The sequence below is a fragment of the Gobio gobio genome, assembly GCF_949357685.1.
Source record: "Gobio gobio genome assembly, chromosome: 1".
Taxonomy (NCBI): Eukaryota; Metazoa; Chordata; class Actinopteri; order Cypriniformes; family Gobionidae; genus Gobio; species Gobio gobio.
Window position 1 is genome coordinate 56,349,018 of NC_137097.1, and position 18,068 is coordinate 56,367,085.

The 18,068-nt window shown below is 37.8% G+C and overlaps 2 protein-coding genes across 4 annotated transcripts in view; both read left to right on the forward strand.

Annotated features, from left to right (window-relative positions):
* The window catches only part of dus1l (dihydrouridine synthase 1-like), a 658,813-nt gene that overhangs the window by 564,792 nt on the left and 75,953 nt on the right, over positions 1–18,068 (forward strand). The gene's annotated exons all lie outside the window — the stretch shown is intronic.
* Positions 2,750–10,553, forward strand: slc16a3a (solute carrier family 16 member 3a). Of its 2 annotated transcripts, none has more exons than XM_079824163.1 (5): positions 2,750–2,862; positions 4,564–4,800; positions 5,785–5,928; positions 6,016–6,804; positions 8,041–10,546. In XM_079824163.1, exons 2-5 carry the CDS (start codon positions 4,578–4,580, stop codon positions 8,391–8,393), a joined length of 1,509 nt encoding a protein of 502 aa, XP_079680289.1. In that variant the 5' UTR covers positions 2,750–2,862; positions 4,564–4,577; the 3' UTR covers positions 8,394–10,546. The 2 variants fall into 2 exon arrangements, with proteins under 2 accessions (XP_079680289.1, XP_079680290.1); XM_079824164.1 differs by lacking the exon at positions 2,750–2,862 and adding an exon at positions 3,291–3,509 and having other exon boundaries at positions 8,041–10,553.

Below are 18,068 nucleotides of genomic sequence, written 5' to 3' on the forward strand. Positions count from 1 at the left end.
GAAGCATCAATTTGAGTATTGAGAACAACCCCCTGTATAAGATCTGTGAGGTATTTTGAGCTGAAACTTCACAGACACATTCTGGGGACACTTGAGACTATATTAGGCCTACATCTTATAAAAAGGGGCCTAATACTGTAGGTCCCCTTTAAAATCGGCATGAAAGGGAAGTTGCAATAATCCTTTTCCTTATTGTGATATAGCCTACAGTAAATCCAAGTGAAACATGTCTATAGGGACATGCTTGGATGGTTGTGGTTTGCTATAGAGTGGTGCAGGCATAGATATACATAATAAAGGCTAGATGTCTTACGGCGGAGCCTTTAATGTCATCACCGGCGGCCATCTTGTCACAAGCAAACTTTCTGGTGGGCTCTGTGGTACCTACTTACCTAGTGTAAGGCGAGTGATCTGCACGAACACAAATACTCTTATCTCGCTGAAATCTTGACGGATTTACAAATGGTTTGGTTTCTTACAAACGTTATTAAAGTGGCTATAATTCTGGATGCTTGAAGAAATTATGAATAATTATTCATAAGTATGCAGTGTCATAACTACATCTCTGACGTTTATAACAAAGCAAACAGTTTGAAAATCGGTAGAAAATTTAGCAAGTTATGGTTATTTAAAAAGTACATGCACCATTAAAACACAGTGTTACGAGTGAGCGAGCTGACTGTGACAAGATGGCCGCCAGGTGCGGACGTCAACCTCCATTGGCCAGCAACGCGGACGAGACATCTAGCCTTTATGGTGTATATCTATGGGTGCAGGTATGACATCACATTGAGGCCACATCGCGGAAACGAGTTAGCATTTTAGCACTTCCCGTTCCTTCGTCCCAAAGTCAACTGTTTTTTTTTTTAATGGGATTTTGGTTAAATGGCTGAAATAAGATCTGTGGTGAACACAAGCTCAAGACACTTTCACGTTTTATTCTACGACATAAAATACATCAGTATTACACCACTCGTGGTTTTTTGAAGCTGTTATGTGTCTTGAATAAAGTGGTTGCTAACAAGTGGCTAAATAGGACTACAGAGGCAGTCGGGGAGATTAAACGTTATCACGTCAATATCAAAATAAACTTTTACAGCCTTTTTATGCTTATAATGTACTCTCATAAACTTGTCTAACTCAAACTTTCATGGGAAAATGTTTTGAGATAAAAACTGAAAGTTTTCAGAGGCTTAATAATGGTGACGTTGACATTGTGGGACCGTGGTGTAGTTCGTTTATAGCCTACCTTCAACTTTTTACTTCTGGCGACTGCATTTAGGCTTCAAAAGTTGTGTTCATCTGTGATCATTTTCTTGATGGACAAAAGCATGTTTTTTTGCGTTAATCCAAAATCCTATTGGGAGGGAACCAGTGTGACGCTATCTGCCGGTTGGCCTACAAAGTGACGTCATACCTGCACCAGCTGTGATGTCATGTGAGTGACAGGTTCCGCCCTCACCCAAAAACACCATCAAGAAGGAGGGTATGGAAAGATATTTTGATGGAAAAACTACTAGGGCATATGAACTAAAACAATAATTAGGTGCATGGATAAATCACTTATAATAAATGCTGCCATATTCCATAAAAATAAGAATTGTCCATTTAGATTTTAAGCTTCTCCAGAAACTATGGCCAGGGCCGTCGCTAGTGGGGTGAAAGCTGGTGACAATTATAGGGGCCCCCACTGCCCAGGGGGCCCCACTAAATTCCTCTTCTCTTATGAATCATTATAATATATACATTTGTATGCCTGATAGTTCAATGAAAACCACAAAAACATGGAAAAAGTAGTTTTCCAAATCTCCTCTCTCCCCCTCCCTAAAAATGGTTTAGTCTCAATCTGATGGTTATTCATTATTTCAGCTTAATCAGCGGAAAACAGCAGAGAGACCCAATAAAATCGCAAGTCCCACTCCAGCTAGTAAACAGAAAAAACAATCACAGTTGAGGCTGCTCCGAGAACAGTTGAAGTCAGAAGAAAACTTACAGTGGAAGTGAAACTGACTGAAAATGTCAGGAAAAAATCTGGGTACCAGTAACGTCATGAAAAGGAAAGGGAGGCCAGGAAAATTGGAAAAGTCTATCAAAATGTTCTTTAACAAGACAAGTCGGTGTGATGGGATGCCGTGCCCCGATATTTTTGCTGTTCTATAGGCCTATTATATTGCTGGAAGGACTACTTTAAAAAAAAGTTTATTTAATCAATTTCTTGTCTTTTGTTGTTATTTTATCTGTCTTGCATAATTGCTTGATGACTGTAAACAAAGTTATTAATCGCTTAATGCCAATTTTTATATATTATTTTTTTTACAACTTTGTATATAAAATAAGTAAAACCAGATGTGGGCCTCCATGCCCATATCTTACAGGCCTATTGTTACCGTTTATATACTGTATATGATATGACTGGAGGGCGTTGGGGGCCCACATCAATGTTTTTTAGGGGGCCCAGAATTCCCTAGCTACGGCCCTGACTATGGCTATGCACTTCTTTCACATATTTTTGGTATATTTGAGATAACAAAGTGAACATTCCAGTTTGAAATTCCCAGTTTCCCCTCATAGGACTATTTCCTGCAACTTTAATATTTTATAGCTTATCCTACTGAACCTTAGATCTGGCCAGGTTATTTTTACACAGTTGCACAAGACGCAGAAAGAAATGCTTACATCACACGCACGCTTAGGTGAACATAACTTGATGTGAGAAGCAGACTTTAGGACCCAGTCCACAGAGCCGGCTAGTCGCGTCTCTCTTTCTTATTTACGTCTATAGCCTACTGTCATTCGTTCTGCTAGAAGCGTGTTCCGGTGATCAGAACTGAAATTTTAAGGTGGACGAGAATCTTTTGTTTAGTAAGTATACCATTTACAGTTAGTTAATAGGAATAGTATGGCAATTAAATGGTTTGGATAAACATGTTTTTGTACCAAAACGATGTTAATAAGCCTCTCCAGGTATAGATAAATATTTCTACAGATCTTGTAGAACCACGTTGAAATGTTAATTTGATGTTAAGCTTATGAAGCTCAGCTAATGTGCTACACATTTAAATCTATAGGCTACTTTTTTATTTAGCTACATATTGTTGATTATTAAAAAATCGACATTAGTTGCAGATAAAGCCTAAGGCGATTGTGTAGATTTAGATATAATTCATGATAAATGATGTACTGGGTATTTATGGACTTAATTAGCCTTGGATCTTATTATAAATTTTGTCTGCGCATGAGCCCGTCCCGCATCCACGCAGCATCCCTTGGTATCTTCAAACGTAACAGGTGACTCCCTCGGAAATGCGTAGCTAAGATATACGGAACACTCTGACGTTGTGAAAAAGCACCCAATATTTAAAACAAAGATTAGTGTTATACTAGACGATTTGGATTAAAGATTAAGCTACTAAAGGCTTGTTTTACAGAAAGGAGTCGGACCGCGTAAAAGTGCCGCTATTGCGCATCTGACATTGATGAGGAAGGGCATTTAGGTACCATTAACACAGGTGAGTTCAGACGTAGACAGGCTGAATCAAACAATATACTGAACGATCAGTTGTGTGTTTGCTCAAATTTACAATTTCCTTTACAAATGTAGGCTACCATTGTAGCTTTCATTGCCAAATAGGCTGCCAGTTATTATTACTGGTCAACAATAAAGCTGTGGAAATATATTATCATCACTGTAAATAAATAAAGATACAAAAATGATGTACATTTAAAATATACAAAGAAGCTCAGAGAGCCTGTCACTCATCAAAATAATAAAAACGAGATAACCTAATAAATACATAATACTTTGCATCATTATATGTAAGACATAAGAAAAATGTCTTAAAAAGGCATCTCTAATGATTTTTTTGAGTTTACTGTAGATGGAATCTCAGAAGAAAGAATAAAGCCATTAAGATGTCTCCATTGTGAAATTATTTTTAATTACGACAAATTCTGATTTTTGTGTGAAAATATGACCTGGGCTTTGTGAGACCCGTATAAAACATTTTATTACTGCAATGTTGCCCTCGTGTGGAATATTTCTGTTAATCTGAAAAAAATAAACAAAGTATCCTGAAGTATAATCAGTGTGATTTATGTCAACAATATTATAGTCATATATCTGACTGTAAGAGAATGGAATGTGCTCCAATATGGTGAGCCGAGCCTCTTGTTTTGACATTAGAGGAAAAATGGAATGACCTGAGACTTCTTGTTCCACTTAATAGGTCGGGGCCTAAACAGACTGGAGTCATAGCCAAAAATGGTAAAAAGTAGATAAACAATAGTGGCATGTTTGAAATGTATTGACCACGCCTTAAAGGAGAGCATATGGAAAACTGTATAAAAGAGTGTGCTCTCTCTCTCTGATAATAAAGTCTGGCATCAAAACCCAAGACTTGGAGAGTGATCGAGATTCAAGAATCACAGAGGCAGCAGAAACCACGACACAGCTCGAATGCTTTTGACTGAATGGGATTTCTGGTATAGGGTGCTGAAGGCATTTTTATTGACTTGCATACCACAACTTATTCCTCTAAGAACGTGTGTCTCATCTTTCCACAGAGCAGTAGAGCATCATGGGTGGAGTGGCACTGGATGACTGCGGTAGTAAGGTGAAGGCCCCTGATGGTGGCTGGGGTTGGGCTGTGCTCTTTGGTTGCTTCGTCATCACAGGTTTCTCCTACGCCTTTCCAAAGGCCGTCAGTGTTTTCTTCAAGGAGCTGATTAGAGAGTTTGGGGTGGGCTACAGTGACACAGCCTGGATCTCCTCCATCCTATTGGCTATGCTTTATGGCACTGGTAAGTTCACCACCAATCAAATAAAGTCTTAAAGGGTTAGTTCACCCAAAAATGAAAATTCTGTCATTAATTACTTACCCTCATGTCGTTCGACACCCGTAAGACCTCCGTTCATCTTCGGAACACAAATGAAGATATTTTAGTTGAAATCTGATGCCTCTGAAAGTCCTCCATTGGCACAATGCACGGTTCACTCTAAAGACCCTTAAAAGGTACTAAAGACGTCGTTACAAAGTCCATCTCACTACAGTGGTTCTAAAATAACTTTATGAATCGGCGAGAATAGTTTTTGTGCGCAAAAAAACCCTAAATAACGACTTATATAGTGATGACGATTTCAAAACACGGCCTCATGAAGCTTCGAAGCGTTATGAATCAGTGAGTCGAATCATGATTCGGATCGCGTGTCAAACCGCCAAACTGCTGAAATTTGGCGATCCAAACTGCTCATTCGACTCACTGATTCATAACGCTTTGAAGCTTCATGAGGCCGTGTTTTGAAATCGTCATCAATGGAGGCCTTTCAGAGCCATCAGATTTCAACTAAAATATCTTCATTTGTGTTCCGAAGATGAACGAAGGTCTTACGGGTGTCGAACGACATGAGGGTAAGTAATTAATGACAGAATTTTCATTTTTGGGTGAACTAACCCTTTAAAGGTATAGTTGACCCAAAAATGAAGATTTTGTCATTTACTCACCCTCATGTCATTCCAAACCTCTATGACTTTCTTCAAGGGAACAGAATGTCTGAACTGTTTTTGTCCACGTAATGAAAGTCAAATGCTTATAAAACTACACTGGATCCCGTTGACTTTCACGGTATGGACAAAAAACCCTGTGACATTTCTTCAAAATATCTTCTTTTGTGTTCCAAGATTGGAAAAGCGTCTTCGTTTTTGGGTCAACTGTCCCACTAATGTCTTGTGATTAGTTCAAACCAGATTCAGATTCAGTTCAGATGTATATAATTACTCTTCGCAGGGCCTTTATGCAGCATTTTAGTGAATCGATTTGGGTGTCGTCCGGTGATGTTGGTGGGCGGCCTCTTTGCATCGTTGGGAATGATCTTGGCATCATTTGCCACAAGCATCATCCACATTTACTTGTGTATAGGAGTCATTACAGGTACTTTCATGTTTCATCATTTTCTCCTTTATTGAGTGACTGATGTCTATCCAGGGACATGTAAAGGTTTATATCCTCTGATTCCAGGTCTTGGACTGGCTCTAAACTTTCAGCCATCCCTCATTATGTTGAATCGATATTTCAGTGAGAAGCGTCCGCTGGCTAACGGCCTGGCAGCGGCTGGGAGTCCGGTGGCTCTGTGTTGTCTGTCCCCTCTGGGGCAGATCCTTCAGTATGAATATGGCTGGAGAGGGGGCTTCCTCATCTTGGGAGGGATACTGCTGAACTGCTGTGCTTGTGCGGCTGTAATGAGGCCTTTGGTCCCACCAAAGAAGTCAGAGACCCTTGGAATCGAAAACGCATCGGATGATGGCGACAAGCAATCAAAACCCAAACACAAACTGCTGGACTTCAGTGTCTTCAGAGACCGGGGCTTTGTCATTTACACCGCTGCTGCCTCTATTATGGTGCTCGGTTTGTTTGTGCCTCCAGTGTTTGTGGTGAGCTATGCCAAAGAGCTGGGAAACGAGGACACGAAATCCTCCCTCCTGCTTACCATTCTGGGTTTCGTTGACATTTTTGCACGGCCCACATGTGGCATCATCGCAGGACTCCAGTGGGTCCGTCCTCGCTGCGTCTACCTCTTGAGTTTTGCCATCCTATTCAATGGCATCACAGATCTGGTGGGCTGCTTGTCTAAAGACTACAACGCTCTGGTGGTGTTCTGCATCTTTTTCGGCATCTCTTATGGCATGGTTGGGGCCTTGCAGTTTGAGGTCCTCATGGCTGTTGTGGGAACAGAGAAGTTCTCGAGCGCCATTGGTTTAGTTCTCCTGTTTGAAGCCATTGCTGTGCTGGTTGGACCTCCATCTGCTGGTGAGTGTCGAAATTTCATTTTAAACTGAAAATGGCTGATACTGTAGGTTAGCTTCCTCTCAAACTGAAGCAGGGTGAGAAATATAGAATTTGTTATTTTGTACGTGAATTTAGTTTTCAAACTAATTTGATTAGCTAAAAACAGGAAAGAGAATGATATGTTCTGCTGCAAGTTTTATTTAGGTAAATTATATGTATATACTTATACACTTATAATGTTTCTCAAATCAGCATATTAGAATGATTTCTGAAGGATCATGTGACACTGAAGACTGGAATAATGATGCTGAAATTTCAGCCTTGACGTCACAGGAATAAATTATATTTTAAATATATTCAGATAGAAACAGTTATTGTAAAACAATTTATAATATTTCACAACATCACTGTTTTTACTGTATGTATGTATATATATATATAATTATATATATTATAAAAACTTATATATATAAGTTAAATAATTTCACTTAAATGGCAATGCAAATTACCTATTAATAGTCATTTAAGTGAAATTGCTTAAATTAAATATACAAGCTTTATAAAAAATGATCATTCTAGAAGAAAATTTCATATGGCACTTAGGGGGTTTTGCATCTGAACTCTTCATATATATATATATATATATATATATATATATATATATATATATATATATATATATATATATATATATATATATATATATATATATATATATATATATATATATATATATATATATATATATATATATATATATATATATATATATATATAGATATATATATATAGATATATATATATATATAGATATATATATATAGATATATATATATATATACACACACACACACACACACACACACACACACACACACACAAACACACACTCACAGTACCGGTCAAAAGTTTGGAAACATTATTATTTTTAATGTTTTTGAAAGAAGTCTCTTATGCTCATCAAGCCTGCATTTATTTGATCAAAAATACAGAAAAAAATGTAATATTGTGAAATATTATTACAATTTAAAATAATGGTTTTCTATTTGAATATACTTTAAAATATAATTTATTTCTGTGATGCAAAGCTGAATTTTCGCCAACCATTACTCCAGTCTTCAGTGTCACACGACACTTCCATTTTGCATGTCGTGTATAGATGTTTTGTACATCCCTAATCTTTCAACCTTGAGACACTTACTGTAATCTGTTGAGAGTCTTTGAATGCTGTTAAAACCTTGTTCTCACTTTGTCAAGGGCGTCTTTTGGACTCCACCAAGAACTACATGTTTGTCTTCCTGCTGGCTGGGATTGAGGTTGTGATATCAGCTTTTGTGCTGGCCATATGCAACTTCCTGTTCATAAAAAAGAAGCCTGAGGCACCAGAGGCTGCTGTGGAAGCTGGAGACACAGTCAAAGCAAAGAATCACTCCAGTACGCCAGCCATAGAGGAGCCACCCAAGGCCAATGGAAACCCGGAAAAACCGAAGAATGCGGGTGACCTGAGACTTGAGAGTGTGGTGGAGGATCCACCAGAAGTGGAAACATTTCTCAAAGTTAAATATGAGCAGAAGAAGAACGTCGCCTGTAGTCCAGAATCTGACCTCTGAAGGACATCAAGACTTACAGAGAAGGTTGAAAAGACGAGATTAAGAGTTGCAGTGTTAATGTGTGTCACTGTGTAGTCTGATGTGATATCCTAATGTTTGTGCTATTTACTGGCAGATGAATATTTAATCAATAATAGAGGCCTACGCCGCACTTATGCTGTTAAAAATATCGCATTTGCACTGCCACACAGAGAGATCTGGTCAGACACTCTCTGTAAGTCTGTAGCTCAAAACCACAGACATTTCTTTGACCGACACATACGTTGACTAGGTTAAAGGTGCTGTAATCTACTGAAATGACTATTGAGATATCCCACCGATCTCTGTGACAGTCATAAAGAGTAAAAGAAAAATTGGCTCCATTCAGATGCTTTTTTTTAGCCAATCAGAACATGTTTGAGGCTCTTTCGGCTGGTCAGTCAGTCCATATACGACAAACGGCACACTGAGAAAGATTAACTTGGAAGAGCAGCTTCCGGCTTAAACATCCAAACGTCCTAAAAAGAACAAAAAGCGAATGGAACAACTTTTTTACATTTAAGCAATACTTAGATATTGCTTAGTCACCATGGTAGGGTTGTAGAAAGAGGAGGCGAGTCTAGAGTCCGGAATGCATAAAGTTGGCATGAAACGGACGTTGCTATCGTATTTTCTTCCCTATTGTGACATGTATCCGAGTGAAACGGCTTCTCGAAACAAGAAAAAAATGTAGGGTGGGACTTGATTTTGTCCATTGGGAACTGATTGCTATTGCTGTGATTTCATGTGAGTGACTGGTTGTCCCGTCCTCACGCCAATAAACACCTTATCAGAGAAGAGATGTCGCTGCAAGATGGAGGGGAATTTATTTGATTAGATTATAAGGGCACAATAACAAAAAGGTGTGCATTGATAAATCATGTATAATAAATACTGCAATATTCCAAAGAATTGTGTGACTTAAATATCATTACAGCGCCTTTGACTAAGTGCAAAATAAACATCACAACATCACACAACTCAAGTAGACATCACAGGAACAGAAAGTATGATCATACTCGTAGATATCAGGAGAGACATCAGATATCTGAAGAGTTCCCACTTCTCACACAAAATGCAGCTTCTGTTTACGCGCTTTTGTAATAGTATGTGTCCCTATCTCTAAACGATTATACTTTGGGACCTCAAGCAATATTTAAACGCTTTGTTTTCGTGCGTTGTGAGCAGTGCGGTCCACTGGCTTTAGTAGCGTCTGAAAATGCCATGGTTTCTTGCATAAAGATCAGTTGTGTTATATTCCTTTAGTGTTATTAGAACATTCCTGATGGATAGCTACTGTAAACCTGCTGGATTGGCACCTGCCACCTACTGCCATACTTTCATTCTTTTGTATGCCTCTGAATATGTTAAACTAGTTGAATATAATTGTGTTACTCAGTATTAGTTTGTACTGTGAATTCCTTTTCTGACACTGTTGGTGTGATTCTCAACTGAGACTTTTAACTTTTCACTGCTATGCTGAGATTGTCATAGCATAGAGAGCAGGTATCTCTGCATTTATGACTTCATTTGAAGAGTCCTTTAGCAATATTTGCATTTACCTGTTTTTTTTTTTCTCCTACTCTGAATGTTTAACAAACCAGAGCTGTTCAAAATTTTAATCTCAACAAATTATTTATATTCTTTTTAATACTCACCAAAGTACACAAAAAACAAACGAAGATCCTAAATGACAAGTACTTAAACTCAACTGATATTGTGGTGAAATATGATTTCCATTTATTTTTTAGAAAACAATGATCAATGAAACAATGAAAAGCACGCAGTGTGTCCCATTGTTTCATTGTGATAGAAATGAGGTTTGACAGCACTGCCTAGTGGCATTAGTTCTCATTTTATACCAGCACAAGCTCCACTACTGGTTAAACTACTTGCCACATTAAATACTTGATATTGAAATAATACATCTTCAGTGCAGCTATGAGAAATTTAGACTCGGTAAGCCCAGAATCTGCCAAACTGCCCTTCCTCCACTGTGCCTATCTGAGTCAGGCCGGGACATATTTGTAATATTTTTTTCATTGGTTTCAATTTTCAGAATGACTGCATAATTTGATAATGACCTCATCTCTGTCTGCTGGAAACATAAATCCAAATCTGCTCAATAAATGTTGAAAACACAACACAGATGTCTTATTTTCACATATGTCTTCACAGGCTAAATGAGCCATGCATATCCTCCTGAGAACCAGGGGGGAAAAAGTTTTGTGAATTTAGTATTTTTTGTGTCATTACATTGTTTAGAGCATAAGCATATAACATTTTTGAAAAATGATATTTCGTTTATGTTATGCTATGTCCTCTGTAGAGGACACCAGGACTAATACAAAAATGAAAAGGCATGAATAGACATATGGTGCATCTTAATAAATTAGAATGTCATGGAAAAGTTAATTTATTTCAGTAATTCAACTTAAAAGGACTCATTGAATGCAAGGTGAGATATTTCAAGCCTTTATTTGTTATAATTTTGATGATTATGGCTTACAGCTTATGAAACCGCCAAATTCAAAATCTCAGAAAATAAGAATATTACATGAAATCAATTTAAAAAAAAAAGGATTTTAAATACAATGTCGGCCCTCTGAAAAGTATAATCATGCATATGTACTCAGTACTTGGTTTTGGCTCCTTTTGCATGAATTACGGCCTCAATGCGGTGTGGCATGAATGCTATCAGCCTGTGGCACTACTGAGGTGTTATGGAAGACCAGGATGCTTCAATAGCGGCCTTCAGCTCTTCTGCATTGTTCGCTCTCATGTCTCTCATCTTTCTCTTGGCAACGTCAGGTGAGTTTGCTGGCCAATCAAGCACAGTTATCCCATGGTCATTGAACCAGGTTTTGTTACTTTTTGGCAGGTGCCAAGTCCTGCTGGAAAATGAAGTCAGCACCTCCATACGGCTTGTCTGCTGAAGGAAGCATGAAGTGCTCTAAAATGTCCTGGTAGACGGGTGCATTGACTTAATAAAGCACAGTGGACCAACACCAGCCGATGACATGGCTCCCCAAACCAACACAGACTGTGGAAACTTCACACTGGACTTCAAGCATCTTGAACTGTGTGCCTCTCCAAATGAGATGCAAATTTTGCAAATTTTGAATTCTGTTCTCATCAGAAGAGAGGACTGGACCACTGAGCAACAGACCAGTTCTTTATTTCTTTAGCCCAGGAAAGACGCTTCTGACGACATTTGAAGTCCATGTCCAGGATGTTTATTATTATACCAATACATTTTTAGGTTTCAAGATTTTTTATACCAAACTTTGAATAGGTGATTCTCAACTATATTATGAAAGATATAACAGAATGATTTGATATATAATTTTTCTTTATGCAATATGTGTGTGAAATGGATATAAGTGGGTTTCCCAATGTATCTATACACGGTTTCTAATTAGCATATCAATGTGTTCTTTGGGTAACATGTAATGAAAAAAAAAAGTGCAATAATGGGAATTGTAATTGGCAAGATTTTCATAATATCTAATATTTTCATAGAAATATTGAAATAGAATTTCTTCCCCTATTCACTCGTGTCTCCCAAAACGCCTGATAGACATGATTTAAGTCCCGGTGTCAATCAATGCCCTATTTTGTAACCGAAAGTCATATTTTGATGAGATGTTTATGACATATAATTAAAAAATTATACAGATTTAAATAACTACAAAATACTATATTTCCATAAGAGTTCAATCAGTCATTTTTAAAGTCCATGGAGAGGCAGTTATCATTGTGAAACTTCCAAACATTTGGTCTCTCTGAAAAGCCCTGAATGTGCTCTTTACAGGGCATGCAACTGTGACATGTATTTTGTCAGAGAAATTCACCAAAATATAATGTCCACTACAGAGGACAAAAGTCTATGCCTGGGTCAGGATGTAGTACAAACATGGGCACATGAGGGGGGCGCCATTGTGCCAAAATCATTCTGTGAAAATCTCCTTTAATAAAACTTTACAAATAATCAAAGCTTTTAAATGATGAGGAAACGTTTCTATTTAAGATTTGTTAAGCATTTTAAATTAGTTCAAATTGTATTTTATTATATCAATACCAACCACTCACCCTGACATTAAATCTCTCCCATGAACAAAATGGATTAGAGGTGGGAAGCATTCTGGAGCGCAGAACTTATCATTGCAAGTCTTGAAGTTAATCAACATTTTACACTGCTGCCTGAGGGCAAAGTGATAATCGTTCATATCAGTTCATTTCTAAACCTCCGTCACTCAAAAAAATGATCCGGGGAATTTGTGACTTGATTTACATTCAAGAGAAACTGTGGAAATCGTTAAAAATGTTAGCTGAGAGCCCAACCACCAAGCACAACCTATTTATTGGGCTTTTCGCCTCATTCTCTGCTAATGCAGACGAGCATGTTAATGTATGTACAGTTAGGTCCATATATATTTGGACACAGGCATAATTTTCATACTTTCATATGCTCTGCATGCCACCAGAATAATATTAAAATGAAACAACCAGATGAATTTGAAATGCAGACTTTCAGCTTTATAAATTATATATTATAGCTTTTTTTGAATATAATCATAAATAACATGTTAATTTTTAATATTTGGTTGAGAATCCTTTGCAGGCAATGACTGCCTGAAGTCTGGAACCCATGGATATTACCAAAGACTGGGTTTCCTCCTTTCTGATGTCTTGCCAGGCCTGAACTGCAGCTGACTTCAGTTGTTGTTTGTTCTAGGGTCTTTCTTTCTGCCTTTAGTTTCGCATTCAGCAAGTGAAATGCATGCTTGATCGGGTTGAGATCAGGTGATTGACTCGGCCATTGCAGAATATTCCATTTCTTTTGGAAACTCCTGGGTTGCTTTTGCAGTGTTTTGGATCAACAAAACACCCTTTTGTACCGTGAAGCGCCGTCCAAACAACTTTGCTGCATTTGCCTTAATCTGGGCAGACACACTTATATATTCATATACACTTCAGAATTCATCCGGCTGCTTCTGTCTTCTGTCATATCATCAATAAACACCAATGATCCAGTGCCAGCCAACACACCCATGTGGGGCCCAAAGGGGTTGCACATGGGCTGATACCCAACGGGGACCCAGCTAATTTTGTCCTCAGTTTCCATGGAGGTCCCACATGGGTTAGCCCAGATGGGTTGATGATGTGTCTCTTGATGGGCTCATACCGGGCCCATAGGGGTAACCCAGGTAGTACCCATTTGGGGCCAAAATGGGTATTACCTGCACTGTTAGACATTTTATTGTATTTTTGCGGTAACTTACTGGCAGCACTATTGCCAGTAAGTTACTGTAATTGCCCCTTTACAGTAGCTTACCTGTAAATGTGTTTTACAGTATGATGCCCTTACCGTAATTGAATTTTACAGTATGATGCCCTTACTGTAATTGAATTTTACAGTATGATGCCCTTACCGCAATTTATTTTTACAGTATAATCATTTTTACAGTAATTTTACTGTAATTTATTTTACTTTTTATTTTACAAAATATGCATATGTTAATATGTTATTACTTTATTTTGAATATTTTACATGAATGCAATAAAATAAATAATAAATTTAATAAATTCCAAATAAGAGACTTGAGTCTATGTACACATATATATATATATATATATTTTTTTTATTCACCGTCACAATCAATTACAAAAAAAAATTTAAAATAGAGAACTGAATTCATAACAACAAATCAAAGCAGAGATCATGACGATATGGCAACAAAAAGTATGAACAAAATATCCCAGTTGGTCTTGGCTGGCCTCCATACTGGTAAACTACTGATGGCTGATCTGAAACAAAACAGAGGGAAAATGTGTGAGAAATGGTTTATCTCATCTAAATTTGTTCATGGACAGATGAGGTAACAACTTGTGCAACAGCAGTTATTCATAGTTATACTTGTTATATTATTATTATTATTATTCATAGTTATACTTATATTATATATCTCTATCCCGAGGACAAGCGTGCGCGCTCTGGAGATTATCACGTGAAACGAAACAATACCCAATCAGAAAGCAAGCTGCTGACGGAAGACACCTCCCTCCAGCTCACGCTGGAACATGTAAAGGCCATGTTCACACCATCTCCATTACTTCATCTAAACATTTTCCTCCCCCCCCCCCCCCCCAAATTTTCTTTAAAAAGCATTCCATACACTATCAGGGTATATACAGAACTTTTTTGGAAAGATATTTCATTTACGCTACTATAGTTGCAGCTTGAAGTCGCGCTGGTATTAAAAAATATTTTGAAGGTATTAAAAAAGGTAGTAAAAGGTATTAAATTCAACTTAAAGGGTTAGTTCACCCAAAAATGAAAATTCTGTCATTACTGATCCTCATGTCGATTCAGCGGTTTGAATCGCCAAATTTCAGCAGTTTGGCGGTTTGATACGCGATCCGAATCATCATTCGACTCGCTGATTCATAACGCTTCGAAGCTTCATGATGCCTTGTTTTGAAATCGTCATCACTATGTAAGTCGTTATTTAGGGTTTTTTTGCGCACAAAAACTATTGTCGCCGATTCATAAAGTTATTGTAGAACCACTGTAGTGAGATGGACTTTGTAACGATGTCTTTAGTACCTTTTAAGGGTTTTGAGAGTGAACCGTGCCATTGTGCCAATGGAGGCCTTTCAGAGCCATCAGATTTACACTAAAATATCTTAATTTCTGTTCCGAAGATGAACGGAGGTCTGACGGGTGTCGAACGACATGAGGGTAAGTAATTAATGACAGAATTTTCATTTTTGGGTGAACTAACCCTTTAAGTTGAATTTAATACCTTTTTACTACCTTTTTTAATACCTTCAAAATATTTTTTAATACCAGCGCGACTTCAAGCTGCAACTATAGTAGCGTAAATGAAATATCTTTCCAAATGGAATAACATATTGCCCACAGAGATGAGAATAGAAATAAAGACAGAAGAGGAAGGAGACATCTTCATAGTTCATGCAGTGTACAGAGGGAAACGAGAGCAATTTTCAAGGTGCAATATAGATTTTTTTCTTTTTCATTTTAAATCATGAAGGCGAGTCAGTGGATATCACACAAAAACGCAATGTGCGCGAGAGTCGGTGAAGTCTCACACCTGGTCAATTATTCACTACTGAAAGTGAACGTAAAATCTGACAAGCTTTCGGCGCATATTCTCACAGAGACAAGAGATATCTCGTTATTTATATAAATCTGCTTTAACATATGCTGATAACGTATAGCCTATAACTGTCTGTATTTATATTCTTAATATTTCTCTTGTGGCCCATATTGTGAAACTAATTAGAAGAGAAGTATAGGCCCATTTCGTGTTAAACAAGTTGTTTTTGAAATAAAGCTGCTCTTACTTTCTGATAATACTGATATTATTGTAGTGTTCTGACATATTATAGACTGATAATCATTTTAATTATAGGCCTACAATTCCTTGTTTAATTGGGCAAAATGTATTTAAATAATGAGGAGTAAGCTAATCTATCTATTATTTTATTATGCAACTTGTCGGTTGTGCATTGATGCATTATGAAATTATCACGGGGGCAAATTAAATGTATTATCAATTTAATAATAAAAGTAGACCTACCCTAATAATAATAATAATAATTTATATACATAAATAGTAAATGCTAAATCTTCACTCATACAGTGAGCAGACAAGTCGCGCTCGAGGATCTGAGCCATGGTGTGAGCATATAAACCGTGAGCTTTGGCTTTACATCGCATGCGATCTACTCGTACAGTGTGAGTAGATAACCTTGCTGAAATCGCACAGAAATCGCACAGTGTATGCCAAGCTTTAAGCAACTTGCATATTTCGAAACAGCTCTTCAATGCCATCTAGGGGTGTAACGATTCGTTTTAACAACGATACGATTCGTATCACGATTTGAGGTTGTCGATACGATTCAAGGACGGTATTGGTTAATTTAGAACGATACGATCCGAAACGATTCAGTGACTTGAAATCGATTCAGTAACTTTTTAGCCAAAAATTGTGTGACTGAAATAAATATCTGGATACTGGTCAGTGCAGGTGAAATTTCCAAGATTCCTGTTGTTTCTTGTAAGGGAATCCGGTATATCAATTAATTATGGATATAAACAAACAAGTAAACAACAATTAATGGCAAATGCATTAAAATTTTATTTGAATAAAGTGCAACCAACAGTTTAGGTTGAATTAACAGGAAGTTAACCTTTTCTGCTCTCATTTTCAATATTCAATACATTTTCAATAAAAGCACAGTAAGTGCAACCAACATTTCAACAGTAGGTTAACCTGCTACTTCTGCTTTTGTTTTCCAACATAAAAATATTACAATATTAATATCAAAAATAAAGTGCAACTAACTTCTCTTCAGGTTTAATTAATAGTAAGTTTACCTGCTACTTTTGCTGTTGTTTTTCAACATTAAAATAATACAAATACAATATTAATATCAAAAATAAAGTGCAACCAACATTTCTTCAGATTGAATAAACTGGCCTGCTACTACTCTCAGTTTAATAAACAAACAATATTTAACAAAAGATAAAATGTAACGAACTACTCTTCAATGACTCTACAGATTTCTTTTTCAACAATATCAACATGATCTGACTGCAGAACACTTCTCTGTGCGTTCACTATGTCGCCAGCAGTACTAAAAACTCGCTCTGCTGGCACACTGGTGTCAGGAATGCACAGGTAACAAGCAAGGGTTGAAAGGACAGGTAGCTCTTTCTCCTGGTGGCTTGATAATTTCTCGCTCGTTGGCTTCTCCTCTGCCATGCGCCATGCTATGTTTTGTTTTCTCAAGCCCCGTTCACACCGCCAGCAGCACGCAGCGACAAAGCGACACGATCCCATTCATTTCAATGAGCGCTGCTGCTGCTGGTGCATTGCGATGATGTCACAGATAGGCAGACTGAATCGAGTAACGTTTAACGCCTTTATCATTAAAAGTGCTAAGAAAAAACATCCATATAAAGTCTGACGTGCTTAAATCCAATGCGTTATTTCCTATGATCGATACAATCGATTGATTACCTTTTAAAACGATGTTAGATCGATATATGTCGTCCGGAAGGCCAACTTGCCGAGCACAGATCGATGTAGTTAGATCATAGGAAAATAAATCGATACATCGATGTAGTAGATGAATCGTTACACCCCTAATGCCATCGTTCAAATTGAAAGAGTGGTGTTTAGTTGCAAGGTCTAAACACCTCAGAACCTCAGCTCTGGTGTAGCGGTGGTGATCGGGCATAGCGTCTGCTGTCTGACGCCTGTCACGCACCTGTTGATAAAGCTGCTTGGAATAACGTTAGGCTACTGCTGACTGCAGTGGTTTGAATCGGGAGAGCAGTCGGGGTTGAGGAAAAAAAAAGTAGAGGTTGAGGTCGTTGATGCATCCGTAGTGCAGAACATTGATATGGGAAGCTGCTCGCTACGTCCGCGCATCCTAGCTTGGTGGCTGCTATATGATTAACGTAACATGCGATTTGACGCCATTCACCCCCACCCAGGTTATATTAATTGTCTTCTTGCAGACGTGGCAATAAGCCTCGCGGCTGTTGCAAACTACTGGCCTAAGCCAGTCTTTAAATCGTGAGTCCTCCAGCCAGAGGTCCGAGAACTTGCATTTCCCCAT

What these genes read in the sequence shown, in the direction of transcription:
- slc16a3a (XM_079824163.1), top strand. Translation starts at nt 4,578, where the DNA reads ATGGGTGGAGTGGCACTGGATGACTGCGGTAGTAAGGTGAAGGCCCCT. An exon ending in GGCTATGCTTTATGGCACTG is followed by an intron (nt 4,801 to 5,784) that starts GTAAGTTCACCA and finishes TACTCTTCGCAG; the next exon opens with GGCCTTTATGCAGCATTTTA. An exon ending in GTGTATAGGAGTCATTACAG is followed by an intron (nt 5,929 to 6,015) that starts GTACTTTCATGT and finishes CTCTGATTCCAG; the next exon opens with GTCTTGGACTGGCTCTAAAC.